At 32.4% G+C, this 16,598-nt stretch overlaps 1 protein-coding gene and 1 pseudogene across 1 annotated transcript; one reads left to right on the top strand and one right to left on the bottom strand.

The window, feature by feature from the left end:
* LOC110605519 (senescence-associated carboxylesterase 101) lies at positions 1-2,557 on the top strand. The gene is made up of 4 exons (XM_021744133.2): positions 1-222; positions 325-697; positions 811-1,407; positions 1,677-2,557. Exons 1-4 carry the CDS (start codon positions 206-208, stop codon positions 2,493-2,495), a joined length of 1,806 nt encoding a protein of 601 aa, XP_021599825.1. The 5' UTR covers positions 1-205; the 3' UTR covers positions 2,496-2,557.
* A 4,390-nt stretch (positions 2,558-6,947) lies between these two features.
* On the bottom strand, positions 6,948-8,619 carry LOC110604966 (annotated as a pseudogene).
* Positions 8,620-16,598: the final 7,979 nt, after the last annotated feature.

Here is a 16,598-nt window from a genome sequence, read left to right on the forward strand (position 1 = left end):
CCTTATTCAGAGGGGCAAGCGAGATCGCATATCTGCAGATGAAGAGACACTGTTCTCATAAGAAAAATAAAAAATGAAAAAAGAGAGAGATTTCTCTCTCTATAAAGACTTCTATTGACCCGTTGACTTGCCTTTACTTGAGTTTCATATATCTCTCTCACCTCTGAATTAATATTCTCCGTGCTGTATTGCCAAGCCAGCGAGAATGAATCAACTTCCCATGTATGTATAAATTTCTTCTCTTTTAAGCTAAATTTTTTTCTAATTATAGCAAAAAAAAATCACTCTTTTGATCGCTGTTGATTCTGTTGTTTTTTATTTCAGATTTACAAGTGGGTTTGAATTGGCAAATTTAGTGGTTAACTCTAATTTACTGCATCTCTCATGGAGTTCAATCTGTGCTCTGCAAGCTGAAGCCAACCCATTTCACCACCACCAGCAGCAGCCTTTATCTCTTAGATGCAGAGTTGATAAACAATTGAATTTCACTATTGTAGCTTTGGGTACTTCACCCTCGTGTTTAATTCATCATCTTCAACAAGAAGGAGATCTGGTTTCATCAATAGCCCTTAAGCAGGAGAATTTTCCCTTGTTTGAATTCTTATGTTCTAAAGGCAACCCATCATTCTCCATTAATAGAGCTGCAATAGCTCTCTTTTATCGTCATTTTTCAGAACTCTCTCTCCTCAGAACCCAGGTACCTAATTTCTCCTACATCTACAGTAATGGGGATTTTGAAATTGCAATATTTCAGCAATTTATTCTCATTTATTGATATTTTCTTTTGTTTTCAAATGTGGGTTTTGTTAGTTTGTTGATCCAGTGACTGGAAATTTATCAGTGAACACTCCATTAATTATTACGGGAAATTCTCTGGGTGGATCAGTAGCTTCTCTCTTTACTTTATGGCTGCTAGATAGCATCAATCAACCCTCCACCAAGCGGCCTTTCTGCATCACTTTTGGATCACCTTTGATTGGCGATTCAGGCCTCCGACAAGCCATTTCAGAACGCTCAACATGGAATTCTTGTTTCTTGCACGTTGCTGCCAACCGAGACCCAGCTCCCAGTCTCTTTCTCCCGCCACTCACTCCTCAGCCTTTGGCCTCAACTCCACAAACTATTGTTTATATGCCTTTTGGTTCATTTCTCTTGTGTTCTGAATTGGGATGTACCTGTGTTGATGACCCTGAAGTAGTTGCTCGTTTATTAGAAGCAATGGCCTTGGGAAGCACAGGAAGTCAAGTTTCTGATGAACACTTGCTGAGTTATTATGCAGCGATAGTGGATAATCTGAAAGCCAGACTTATCTTAAAGGGAAGTTCATTGCGTGGTCTTTCGGTTACAAATTCACTTGAGGCTGGGATAATTCTACAACTGGAAGCAATTGGAGATACAAGGTTTCAGGTAGCTGAGTCTTGCCCTGATAAGTTATGCTTTTACAAATATTTTGTGACACGCAACTTGATAATGGTCCAGTCCTGTCCCTGAAACTGCGTGCGTGTGTTTATCTTTGAGAAAAATTTCTGCTCATGCCGATTTCTTGCAAGAATTCTTAATAACACAGCCTCTGGAATTATCAAATTGTTGGAAATTTTTGTTTCCACCTGTATCTGCTATGTGCTTTTAGATTTTTTAGCATAATTAATCCAGGTTATTTCTGATCTTCTTTGCAGCAACCACAGCATAACATGGATTTCAGTAATCTGATTGCAAAATTGAAAGCAAGGGAGCAAATCTGTATGTTAAATAAAAGGAAAGCCTTGAATCCAAGCCGAAAATTAAATGATATAAAGGTTAAAATGGCCTTCCTCGAATGGTACAAGAAGAGCTGCAAGGCCAATCAAATAGGTTACTATGATAGTTACAAGAACAATCTTTCTATGAGTGATAGAGAAGTTACTAAGTACAAGAAATTTCTTACAAAATACTGGAAAGACATGGTGGAAGAAGCTGAGAAAAAGCCCCACAAGGAGAGGGTATTCATTCGATCAGCGTGGCTTTTTGCCGGAACAAATTATAGAAGAATGGTTGAGCCTCTTGACATAGCAGAATACTACAGAACTTACGGCAAAAGAAACTACGAAACGGAGGGAAGGTCTAAACATTACTTTCTGTTGGAGAAGTGGCAAAAAAAGGAAGCAGAGACACCTGCAGGGCCTCCGAGTAACAAGAAGAAGAAAAATGTGGCAGGTACTTTGACAGAGGATTCTTGCTTTTGGGCAAAGGTAGAGGAAGCTATCATTTCATGTGAACTGTTGAAGGCTCCGACAAGCAGTGCCATGGAGGCACAATCATCAAGGGAATACCTAATTAACTTTGAGAGGTATGTAATGGAGCAAATAAAGAATTATGCAGTATCTCCTGAGATTTTCTTGAGAGGAAGCAGTCTTATGAAATGGTGGGGAATGTATCAGGACATTGCCTCTAATTTTGCACTTGTTGACTTTATGAAGAACTGTAGAAGTGTCCAGTATGAGAAGGGCTGCTTTTAGTTCTCTCACTGAAGATTGTACTTTGTTGATGGAAATAAAAATTTATGTATTTTTGAACCAAAGTCTTTCAAATTCTCCAATTTTGTTAGATGTGTAAAGCAATCCTATAGTTTTATTGAGTAGCTTAAAGCTGTGAAGCCTAAGTTAAAAGAGAATTGGTCATGTCTAAACTTTAGGAAGATCTTTTGAGAGGCTTCAAGCTGCTGGGCAAGAACTTTAAAGTATTCAAATTTGTTAATTTTGTGGCTTTAATTTTAGGTATATTTGTGATCCAGTCTGATTCAACCCGCTGCGACCCTAATTTTATAAAAAAATGAAAATCTGTGTTGAAAGCGGTGTATAATATTTCGGAAACATACTAGAGTTAGGGTTTTGAGAGTTTTAAAATATTGTATCAGTCTTTTTCATCATAGTAGAAATTTATCTCTATCTTACTCTTAGATATAAACTTTAAAAAGTTTTTTTCTTTTTGAATTATACTAATGTTCCCAAGATTCTTGCTAATCGTTACCGGATCAAGAAGAAGAATTTTTTGTTTTTTTTTTGAACTTTATGAATAGTGATCAAACAGGCCTTTTGTGCAAAGGAGTAGAGCAGTTTTTTAGGTTGTTTATTTTGCAAAAAAAAAAATTTCAATTTTTCTAATATTTGAAGAACTCAAAAAAAATTATTAATATAAATATTTTTTGGATGAAAAGAAAATTAGATCATTTTTAAAGAAAATTATTTTTAAATTTTAAAAACTTTATTAACACCAACTAAATTTTTATTAAAAAATAAAAAAAAAAGTAAAAAAATCCCTTTTTTTAGCATTTCAACTAGATAATAAAAATAAGTTGCTTTTAGAAAATAATCGTTTAAGAAATATTTCAACATATAACTTATTTTCCACAAAATAAAAGGAGCATTAAAGCTCAATTTTTAAAGATTTTGAAACAATATTTGAATATTTGACAAAAGAGTAGAGTTCTAAACTATTTATTCACAAACATTGGATTTAGATTTAGGGTAAACATTATATTGTTTCAATTTAAAATTAAATTGAATTAGATAAAATAAATTAAATTAATTTAAAATAAAATTTTAATATTTATAAAAATTGAATTAAATTAATTTTAGACCGAAATCAATTTGAATCAAATTAGACTGATTCAATTTAATTGATTGTGATTTTTAATTTTATAACTTTTTTTTATATTTTAAAATTTAATTAAAATATTTCAATTTAATTATAATATAATTTTTTTATATTATTAAAAATAATATAGTATTTTTCATTATTCAATCCAATTCGGTTTTATTAATTTTTTTTATCAAAATTGAATTAAATAAATTGAAATAATTAAAATTTTTAAAATAAAAATTAAACTAAATAAAAATTTTAAAATTAAAATTAATCCAGCTTAATCAATCTTTTCAAAATCGAATATTTCTAGGCAGGAAAGTTTTAGGAATGCCATGTCTCATTTAGCTTATAAGTTAAGTTTATAAGAATTAAAAATATTATAAAATAATTTAAGTGGCTTACAAATCAAGATAAAACAATCCATTAACCAAAAATCCTAATTAAAAAAATATATATTATTTATTTTTTATATTATAATAAAATTTTTTAATTAATTTTTTAATTTTTAAAAATATGTTAAAATATCCGTACGTTGTAAAAATTTATTAATTAGTCTCTCTTATAAATTTTAATCCTTAAATAATTTATAGTTGAATCTCTATAATTTTAAAAAATACATTAATTAATTTTTTATTTTTTAAAAAATTTATTGATTAATCTCTTCATATTAATATTTTTTAAATTTTTTTATAATATTTAATAAATAAAATTAATAAAAAAATTAATTAATAGACTTTTTAAAATGGAGAGAAATTAATCCGTGATTTTTTTCATATCTAGTTAATTTTCAAATAATAAATTCTCATCTTATTTCTAATACAAGATGTTGCAAAAATTGAGATAAGGTAACATTAAATTTTCTAAACATTAAAATTAACTATAAATAATTATGATCTAATTTTGTTAGTGTACACATTAACTCTTCGTTAGGCATGAGTATTCTAAAGGAAAAGAATTTAAATAAAATATTACAAAACTATGCAAGAATTCGACTTTCTTTAGAATAAAATTTTTTTCAGTTAAAAGTATTGAATTCTTTCCTTTTAAATAAAAAATTTAAAAGAAAAGAATTGAATTATCCTAAAATCTTTGATTCTAAACAAGGGCTAAACAACTGAAGACATAGATAGTTTCCATTATTCATATTGCTTGCTTTAGTAATGGAGTTTGGATGCTACGCCTATAATAATTAAGCTTTGGTTATTGGCTAAACTGCCTCATATAATTACTCTTTCTCTCTATATTTTGGAAAATTATATATTATAACCATTGTACCATATATAACAAATTAATAGAATATAAATATTTGTATAAAAATAATTATTTAAAAGAAACTGTTAATTAGTTGATATTGTATAATTAATCCTTCAGATAAATAATTTTATTTTCTCTGCGAAACAGATTGATGGGAATGGCTTAAATATCCTTTACCTCATCTTCGATGAAAATTTCTTTTAGCAAAGGTAATTTCCATGAATTGGAATTCTCTATTAAAGCCTTATTCTGAATTCATTCCTGAATAAGTGCAAAAGTCTGCTTTCTTGAACGGGAATAATGGAGAGTAAACTCAAGAAGCAATCCTAGCCATTCATATTGACAATGTTTAGAATAGCAGTATTGTGTTTCCTTACCTCTCAGTGAATATTCTTGCTAAAACAGATGGCTGATCCACTAGCTATACTTGTTGATTTTTGGAGGAGAGGAAATTAAGAGTTGGTAATTCAATCTGAATTGCATATACATTTTATCGATTATACTGCTATTTATAGCTCTAAAAATTGATTATACTGTTTATCGGGCGTTTTAAATTCAACCGACACTCTTCTTTCTTTAAGTTCCAAAATCAATTCCCACTCCAAATTCTGAATATTATGTAGCCTAAAGCCTAAGAACTCGTTTAGCTCTATCTAGCCGATCTTGGAGTTACAAGATATTTGCCCTTGAATTCAAATTTGCTTTCAACTCCAACGAGATGAAACATAAAGATAAGATTTAAGCTATGAAAACATAGTCAAAAGTTTAGTCCCCACCGTTACTGTATTCAAAACTGACAAGATACAGTCTTTAGCATGAGAATTTCCTTTCCAATTGGCTTTTGAACTTAAAAACGCTTTTTGGCTTTGGATTCTTTTCTTTGATTGGATCAAAAGGTATTCTTTTAAAGATTAAAAAATAATATTAATTATTTAGTATTAAATATAACTTTGAAAAATTAAATTCATTGCATTTATATAATTAGTATTTATTAAATTATGTTCAGAAAGAGTATTTATTAAATTATTTATTATTAATTTATTTTAGTATTATTAAACACATTTACTGCTTTCACATTAGAATTACCATTAGTCTCCATTAACTTCAACTAAAATTATCGAAATGCTCTTTAATAGGTAAATTACCCTTTCCCATCATTAAACATCAAAAAGTGGAGCACAGGTTACCTAATTTGAAAACTGTATGTTAATGTGAACGTGTGGCATGGAATAAGCTAGCTGGAACCAAAATAATCTAGCTGTTTAGATTTGGATGTGGACTATCCTAGGAAGATCAACCACTTGGTTTTCAAGGTAGGACCCTCTTTCCACATGCACTTGTCCACAATATCTTACCAACTATTATACTTCTACATTTCATTTATACGTGTTTCGAGAGGGCGAGAATCGCAATTTGAGCAGAGGGTGTCTGTTTTGTTTTTTTTTTATTATTTTTTATTTTATATAGGTGATTTTTGTTGGAAGTTTTTTTTTTATTTGTAAGGATTTTGTTTTGTTTAATCATTTTGAGTTTGCTGTGGTTATCGAGGCATTGAGATCGGTAAAAATTGATGTTAGAAAATTTTCAATTAGCTCTATCAAGTGGTTCCATAGTTATCTCAATCTGAAAATATTGTGGGTCAATCTTTTATTATGGCGATCTCGATCGTGGCTTACTGTAATTCACGATGGTCTCTAATTTGCTTCTAGTGACTTATTAGTTGCTCACGAGGTTGAAGTTTATCGCATGCTTCTTTTTAGATTTGCATCTAGTTAGTTTGCATAATTTAAGTGTTATGCTTAATGTTTTGCTGAGACGAGTTTGGTGATGGCGGTTTTGTTGCCTTCTTGATTCAATGGACAATTTTATGGTTATCAGTAGAAAGAGTATAGATAATAATAAGAAAATTGTGTATTTCTATTATATATATTTTATAGAGATATTATATCTATATATACACAAGAGTATAGCTAATTATGACAAGAATAATAATCGCTATAGTTATGCTAAATAAATTTTCTATAATCATGCACAAATTAATTTCCTATAATCATGCTAATAGCCCCTTAAACTCAAGATGGTAGTGCAGGTGCCAACTTGAGTTTGCATAAGAGATCTTGGAAGCGAGCTGGAAGATGCAGTTTGGTGAAAATATCTGCAATTTGGCTAGCAGACGAGACAGGAATCAAACATATAGTGCCGTGAGTAACATGATGATGTACCAAATGACAATCAATTTCGATGTGTTTGGTACGCTCATAAAAGACATTATTATGAGAAATTTGTATAGCACTTCTATTGTCATAATGAAGCATGGTAGCAAAAGAGTGAGTGACCCCCATATCAATTAATACCACCGTAACCAAAGTAGTTCAAATGTAGTATCAGCAAGAGCACGATATTCAGATTTAGTGCTAGAACGAGCAATAACGGTTTGCTTTTTGCTACACCAAGAGATAAGAGAATCTCTCAAGAAGAAATAATAACTAATTGTAGAGCGACGATCAGTCGGATCACCGGCCCAATTAGCATCAGAGTAGCCAGATAATACCAAGGAGGAGGTAGCAGAGAAGTGTAAACCATGAAAAAGAGTTCCTTTGATATAACGAAGGATTCGAAGCATTGCAGAAAAATGAATTGAACGAGGAGCATACATAAACTGACTGATTAGATGAACAGCATATGAAATATCAGATCGAGTAACTGTGAGATAAACAAGACTCCCAACAAGCTGTCGATATAAAGTAGGATCATCAAGAGGAGTGCTATCAAGAGGTGTAAGTTTGCAGTTGAGCTCCATCGGGGTCGACACAATTTTGCTATCAGTGATGCCTGCTCGAGAAAGTAAGTCAGATGCATATTTGGCTTGAGAGAGATAATAGCCCTCAGAATGTTGAGTAACTTTAAGACCCAAAAAATAGCTCAGAGAATCCAGATCTTTCATTTCAAAATGCTGATGAAGATAATTTCGTAACTCTAACCAGACTATTCCCTTAAAGTGGGAGGTCAAGAGTTCGAGTAGTGGGGGAGGCGACCTAATTTCCAAAGGGAAATTTGGGCCAAATCCACTTGGGGAAGGATGCACTCGATGCAAGAACCCAAGGGGACAAATCCTGCCAGGAACCCGTGAGGGTGAATGGATGTTAAGAGCTGTTCACGACGCCAGTGGAAAGCCCGAGGTGGGCTGTTACAATAGAGGTCTTGTTTGGTGGAAGATCAACTAAATCCCAAGTACTGACCCTCTTTAGCAGCAAGCTATGACTAAAGAACTTGAATGAGATGAAGATGATCTTCACTGATTTTGGCCTGAGATATTTGAGTCCAAATTGGTTGTACCTGGGCAAGAAAATCATTTACAGATTGTCCAGCTTCTTGTTTCAGATTATGAAGAGTAGTCCATAACTGATAATAGTGAGCAAGTCCAGTGGTCTGATATCGATTAGCCAGAAAATCCTAGATTTCTTTTGCACAGTCACAATTAGCAAATTGAATGTGAATTGATGGGGCAGAGGTATTGCGAAACCAGGTGATAATTTGTTGATTTTTACTATCCCAATCCTCCAGATGTTCCGCAAATTTCGCATCAATTTCATCTTTCTCTCTTGTCGGCTTAACAATATCGCCAGTGATAATACACCAAAGTTTGTGACCTATCAAAAAACTTTTCATATCTTGAACCCAGAGATTATAGTTGGAGCCAGTTAAAAGCGTTGCAATAGGTTTTGAAATGTCATATTTCTCCATTTGTTCCTTGATTATAAAGGAATAGAGATGAACAGTGTGTGAAATACAGGCAGAGTTAGGTAGCTTGGTGGAAAACTAATCAGAATTGCAGAGAGAGAAGAGATCCCAGAAACTAGAAATCAAAACCTTACGGCTCTAATACCATATTAGCAGAAAGAGTATAGATAATAATGAAAAAATTGTGTATTTCTATTATATGTATTTTACAGAGATATTACATCTATATATATATATAAAAGTATGAGCTAATTATGACAAGAATAATAATTACTATAATTATGCTAAACAAATCTCCTATAATCATGCAAAGATTGATTTCCTATAATCATGCTTACAATGGTTAAGGGCAATTATAGTCTGGATACATGTTGAGTGGTATTATGCGATAAAATGAATCTGATGGTTGATGTTATTTACATGTAGTTGATAAAATCTGATGTTCTGATATCCAGATAATAGGATTTATACTATGAGTGTAAGTTTAGATGGAGAGGAAGACGTTCCTCCCTTTTATCCCTTTTCCTTTTGTCTGCTAGTGACGTTTAATGGCCCTTCTACTACAGTGTCACTTGTTTCTCTCACTCAGATATGTACGTACGGATGCGTTCAAGTCCCTCTCAGCATCAGACGGCCATTTAATTTCCTCCGGCACGCATGCGGGCAGGGCTGCAAAGTGACTGTGCCTGCCTTGCCTACCTCCTGTCACATCACAGACTAAGTTCTCAAAAGATGGGCATGCGTGCGTTGTCTGGTCCGGCCTGTTTCATATCTCCGGTTCGAGATGCTCTGCGTGGACTGATTTATTCATGAGAAGAGGCTTGATGGCTTTGGGTCAATATTCTTCTCTTGGGCTCAATCTCGCCTAGAGTAGGAAAAGTCCGGTCATCAAATCTAATTACCTTATCAATTTAATCTCAATTATTTGCATTATAATTAACTCGATTTGATCTTATTACTTTACTGTCCTTTTGAGTTGCGTGTATATTTTATAAATTTTAGGCTGGTATTTGCTCTATGCCCAATGAATTTTAAAAAATTCAATGATTTTTGCATTGGTCAAATAAATTACCATTTATCATTTGGTGCTGTTGCCTTTTAATTTAGTTAAAATACTAATTTTTATAAATTGAAAGATCGGATTATGTCAGTGTAATTATTGATTGTCAAAATAATTACCGGTTATTAAAACGGCTAATATAATTGCACCGATGGAGTAACACGGTTCATTTCTACAGTAGCATGAATTCACAAATATAATTAAATTTATAAATTTCATTCTATTTTTTCTAATATATTATTCACATATGTATCTTTATTAAATAACTAAATAATTTATATATAAAAATTGATTATTTACAATTTAAATTATTTATAGAAAAAATAAATTTTTGTAGGTAATAAAGATAATTGAAGATTTATTGACCGAATTTAGATCGCTTAGTATTTTAATTTTAGATAAAAAAAATTATGGGCCATTTTTTAATAAATAAATATAGATAAATTTATTATTTAATTTTTTAAATTAAAAAACTAATTAATTACTTATTTTAAAAAATATATTAATTAATTTTAATATTTTAAATAATTAATTATTTAATCTATATATTTTTAAAATCATTAACTATTTAGTCTGTTGATATAGACAAATAAAATTTGTCTGTAAAATTAAAAACATTACTTTCCTGTTAATAATTTCAAAAATTACATTATATATTATACTTAAAATTTGTAAATTAAATAGTTAACCATTTAAAAAATTAATTAATGTGTTTTTAAAAATAAAAAATTAAATAATTAATTTCACTTCATAACCTGTATTAAATAATTAGTTTCAACTCATGAAACTATATTTTTAAATAATTAGTTTCTATCCATGCAACTATATTTTATAAAGATTTATTGACTCAAAAAGATTTGAATTTTATAAATTTTCATATTTATAGTTTAAATTTTTAATTTTAAATTAAAAAATTTTAATTTTTAAATTTATTGTATTTTTAAATTTAAATTACTATATAACATTATTTTTATTATATAAGCAACTTAATTTATCAATATTAAACCTTATTTAAAATCTTAAACTCTTAATTACATGAAACTTTTAAATTATATAATTGAAATATTTAATTCTCTTATAATTAAATAAAAATTTTAATTGAGAATTTTAAATAATTAAGAGTTCAAAATTTTAAGTAAAATTTAATTTAAATTAATTAAATTATTTATATAATAAAAATAATAACAGATGATATACTATGCGAATTAATTTAAATTTAATTAAAATTAATTTAAAAAATTATTATAATTATAATAAATTTAAAAGTGATAATTTTTTAATTTAAAATTAAAAGTTTAAATTATAAATATAAAAATTCGTAAAATTATAATTTTTTAGCCAATAAACAATTTTTTAATTAGTTGAATTTAAGCTTCTTAATCAACTAAGGTTCCATTCTAATCTCAATATTTTAGAATTTAATAAAGAGAAGGTTCATACCTATACATATTTTCAAAGACTTGTACTACTTGATTCAATGAAGTTTTCAAAAAGGGATCATGCTATTTAATGGCAAATCTAATATCACATGCACGATGTTCCGTTAAATAATTTTTATTTATATTATTTTTTTATATATTATAAAAAATAATTTTTTTTATTAATTTTTTAATTATATATATCTTAAATATATTAAATATTATAAATATTTTAGAAAATTTTTTTAAAATAAAATTATAATAATTAATTTATATATTAATATAATTTAAAAAATAAATAATAATTTTAAAATAACAAAAAAAATAAAAATTGTAAAATGGAGTGAATTCCAGCTAATTGTTCATGATTTTACGTAAAAAAAATTATTTATAATGATAGCATAATCAATAGTACATTATTATAATAAAAAAATTATAATCCTGATTTAAAATCATGATTGGTTGATTTTTTTTTATTGAATAAAGTAGTTAAACAATAAAATAATAATAATAAGGGAGGAAGTTGGGGCCCATTAAATTCCCGCGTCAGATGAAGATTAGAAGGCCAAAATAACTCGCCTATGTGATCAGCGAAATGTGCGCCAAAGACGACGTTCTGTCTTTGATCTGAAGCTGACACGTACCTTTTTGTTGCTATTTTTTTCAAAATTATTTTTCGGAAAGCGCCTTTCTCATATAAACGAGGCCCGCACTCGCCCTCGGTCTTCTGTCGCCGCACCCAGCGATAATTATTATGAGATGATTAAATTTTTAGAAAATTTAATCATTTATTTATATTTTAAAATTATTCAAATAAGATGACTTTTATATAATATAAAATTAAACTCTTTAATTTTTTATAAAAAACTGTTAATTCTTATTTTAATTTTATTAACAAAATTAAATAGTATAAATATTTAAAATTATATAAATTAAATAATATATATAATTAATTATAGAAAGTAAATAATATAAATAATTTAAAGTAATTAATAAATTTTTTAATAAAATAATTAAATATTAAATATTTATAAAATATATAAATATTTTAATTGATAAATTTTAAAATAGTGATGAATTAGTTAATTTTATAACAATTTAAGAATTTGATTGTACTTTACCCGAAGCATCGTGTTCTTTTTTTAATAGATAGAATAGTGAGAGTTTTTTTAATTATTACTGTATTTTTAATAATTACAAATAAGTACTTTTTATTGTTGTATTTTTTATAACTTAGAGCTGTGAAAATTTATTTTGTAATTAGAGACTACAGATATTTATAATTTAATTTCTAAATATTATTATTATTTATAAGTTAGTTTTTATATTTTAAGAATATATTAAAACACTTTTATACATTTTATTCGTTAAATAATTATGTCCTTTTATCCATTAGAGGCTTATTTTCTATCAAATTCTCATTAGAAAAGAGAGAGCCTCTTATCACAAAATAAATTGTCACGGCTTTAAATTGCAAAAGATACCACAATAGAAAGTACTTATTTGTAATACCAGATTAGACCCCGATATCGGAATTTCTACCTTCCGGCAGAATCTCCGTTAGAATCCGGAATTCTCGGATGTCGGAGCCTTCTAGAAGGGTAAAATAAAGGTTTTCTAAAATGTTTTTACATGTTTTTATGATTTTATTGAAGAAAGAAAATTGAGTTTTGAAAGAAAAAGACAAAGGAGGAAAACCCAGGTTCGGTCGCCGAACATGGGGGGTTTGCAGAGGCACTTTGGCCCCCGAAGGTGGTCTGACCAGCCACCTATAAAAGGCCCCTTATCTAAAAATGGACGAGTTTTCTCTCTCTATTTTCGGGCATAGGTGAGATTTCGCCCTCCTTTGGTCGATTTTATGTTTTCCTTCAAATCTTTCAAGTTTTTGACAAGTTTTCATCTTGTTTTGAAGTTTTTGAGCTAAAGATCAAAGTTTTGAAGCTTGGAGACCCCCGGAGCTCGTTCCTCCATATCTCCGAGTTTGGGATCGCACCTCTTCTCGATCTTCAAGAGGTAAGTGTCGATCCATGCCTTTTATGATGTTTTAAGTAAGTTTTAAGAAGGGGTTAAGGGTTGTAATGCATGTTTAGAGTAGATGTAAAAATATTAGGATTTATGTTAGTTAAATGATAAATGTATGCTTAATGTGATGTTTGTTGGGGTATAGGCTAGTTTTATACCCCTATATGCTTGAATAAGTGTTTATGCATGTTTTAGAATAGTTGAATGCATGTTGGGAAGTTGGGATGGCTGAATGTGGGATGGCAGAATCGGGTTCTGCCACTCAGAAGGATCCAGGTTCGGCCGCCGAAGCAAGGTTCGGCCGCCGAAGCAAGGTTCGGCCGCCGAACCTGCCAGGGAAGGCAGTTTAGGCCGCTTAAACTCGCCTCCGAAAGTTTGGACTTTCGGCTCTGGAGGGGAGTTTCGATCACCGAACCTGCCCCCGAAAGTGGGTGACTTTCGACTCTGGAAGGAGTTTCGGCCGCCGAACCCTGCCCCCGAAAGTGCTTGACTTTCGGCTTTGGAGGGACCTTCGGCCGCCGAACCTGCCGCCGAAAGTCCCCTGCCCAGCCTTCCTTTGCATGTTTTGGTGATGTTTTAGGGGGTTTTTAGGGAGTTGTTTAGTCATGTTAGAGTTTGTTTGGTTCCTCATTTGAGTCCACCTGTGTAGGATCAGACCCGAAGAACCGAGGAGGCCAGCAGTGTTAGCTGCTCCAGAGTTAGTCCAGAGTCAGCCAGAGGTGAGTGGAACACAACTCTTTTTATTGCAAGCAAATAAACTTTTAAGCATGATCATGCATCATAAATGCCTTGTATGAAATAGGTTGTTTTGCATTAGAATTCACGAATATGATGCATTGCATAATATGATGTTGATGTGGATGGATGTTGGATGACCCATTGGCCCTTGGTATGATATGATATGGTATGGAAGTCCAGGTCGAGGCCCATTCTACCCCCTGGCACAGAGTAAGAGAAAGTCTAGGTTGAGGCCCATTCTATGCCCCTGGCACATTGGATATGTTATGTTATGATATGTTAAGTGAAAGTCCTGAGGAGCTCCAGTTGTGGGCCGGGCACATTGGATTATGTAGAGGGTCATTGGTGACAAGTCCATCCTTGATATGATTTGTTTGTGATGTGATGCATTTCATGATAGCATATGTCTAATGAACTATTTTTACTGTTCTGCTCACTGGGCTTTAGTAGCTCACCCCTTTCCCCTAACCCCCAGGCTTGCAGGTTGAGGATAGACTGGGAAGTCGTCAAGGTTGAAGGCTATGTTAAGTGTATTAGATTAGTAGTGGACATGTAATGTAAAATGATGAAATGTAACGATGTAAAGTAATGCTTTATGGTTTAGTGTTGTGCTTGGCCCTAATAGTAGTGTTAATCCCTTTTTGTACATGATCTATATGAAATATTTTAATGATGAGTTATGTTGAACCAGGCTTGACATATGATATGTTGCCCCACTAGAGCATTTGATGAGGGCTCTAGTGTGGGGTTTTATGTTTACAGTTATGGTGCATGCACAGGTCAAGCTTGGTATGTGAAAAGTTTAAAGTTTTTATGCAAAAATATGATCATGTATGGGATTTTATCAGATGTACAGGATGTATGTAGGCTTGCTACGGGTCCCGGCGACCTTAAGTCGATCTGGATCCTAGCGCCGGTAGCGGTCTAGTTTCCGGGTCGTTACAGAGTGGTATCAGAGCCCTAGGTTCATATGGTTGGACCTAGAGTGTCGGGCTCATAGATGTTATAGAAGGGCAAGCACAATAGGAAAAATCATGTCCACTAGGATAGGATGTAGAGTCCTGTCTTGATGATGATGTGTAATGCCATGACTATATGCATGTGCATTAATGATATGCTATATATGATGTGGGTTCATGTGTTATCACATGAACCATATGATGTTAATGTTTATGTGTTTTATGTTGTGTTTCAGAATCAGAATGCGAGGCACTCGTCGATCTGCACGATTGACTGGAGTCCCATCGGAAAATGAGGGCATGGATGCCCGTCCCCCTGCTTTGCCAAGGGCAATGTCATGCAGATTAAGTAGAGAGGGTACGTCAAGGGGCCCTAGAAGGTCTTTTGATGTAAGTAGGAGGGGAATAGTTCAGGGTGGTATATCAGCTGATGTAAGGGGATCAGAGGAGAATGAACAGAGAAGAGATGGTAGCTTCGGCATGAGAATGTCAGAAGAGGGCATGGGAGAGTCTCAAGGAGACGCTCAGGCATCGGGGTTTGGTTACCCACCCCAATATCAACCCTTTTCACAGGGCCCAGGGTATCTGATGGGAGGTACATCGGATTACTCCAGCTTTAACCCATATCTCTCCTGTAACGACCCAAAAATCGGACCGCTACCGGCGCTAGGATTCAGGTCGACTTAAGGTCGCCGGGACCCGTAGCAAGCCTGCTAGACTCCCTGTGTACCTGTAAAATCCCATACATGATCATACATTTTCTGTAAAAACATAAAACTTTGCTCTGAACCAAGGCTCAACCTATGCACGCACTATCTCTGTACTACAGAACCCCCTTACTAGAGCTCTCATCAATGCTCTAGACAGGTTCAACTCATACTCTGTTAAGCCTGGTTTTCACATACTCATAAAAACATTTACATAATATAAACAGACCATGTATATAAAAAGGCTTTACAACATGGGTCAAGCACATACTCTACACTATAAACGACTAATACATTTCTTTACAATATTACATATCCACACTAGCTATTACAACCATTCTTTACTCTTCCTGAATTCTGCTGAACGTCCCCTTAACTCTGATCCTGCAAGACTGGGTTAAAAGAGAGGGATGAGCTATACTAGCCCAGTGAGTAGAACAATAAAAACATGTTAATAAACATGCTCACATGGAATGCATCACATCACAAGTAAATCACCCATCTCAGACGGACAGATTCAAAACTCCCTCTGTTCTGTGCCCGGCCCGCGAAGGAGCTCCTCAGGACTTGATCACACCCTCTATGGTGCACTGTGCCCGGCCCTCTCAAGGCTCATCAGGTCTTTACTCGGAGGGCTAATGAATCCAAACTATGTCCGATCCGTACAAGCATAGAATAATGTAATGCGTCACATTAGTGTATTCTAGTGCACTCAACCTATTACATCTCATGATGCATGGAACATGCTAAAAGCATTTAAGTTCTCAATTTAAAACATTAAGTTTAGTTCCACTCACCTCTGGCAAGCTTAGGCAGCCGAAACCACCTCCTTAGCACTTTCGGCGGCCGAACCTTCCTTCGGCGGCCGAAACTGGGTTTGCCAATAGGCAAAACCCCGCTCTGCTTCAAGCAAAACTCACCCAACTTCACACACACACGCAACCCAAACTTCCACAACCTGTATATACTCAAGTATAGGCACAAAGGGGTCCAAAACTAACTTAAAACCCCAACAAACAACACAAATAAACACATAAGCATGCTTTGACCACAAATCAACCAAAAACTCAACTTAACC

The sequence above is a fragment of the Manihot esculenta genome, chromosome 17 (assembly GCF_001659605.2).
Source record: "Manihot esculenta cultivar AM560-2 chromosome 17, M.esculenta_v8, whole genome shotgun sequence".
NCBI classification, from domain to species: Eukaryota; Viridiplantae; Streptophyta; class Magnoliopsida; order Malpighiales; family Euphorbiaceae; genus Manihot; species Manihot esculenta.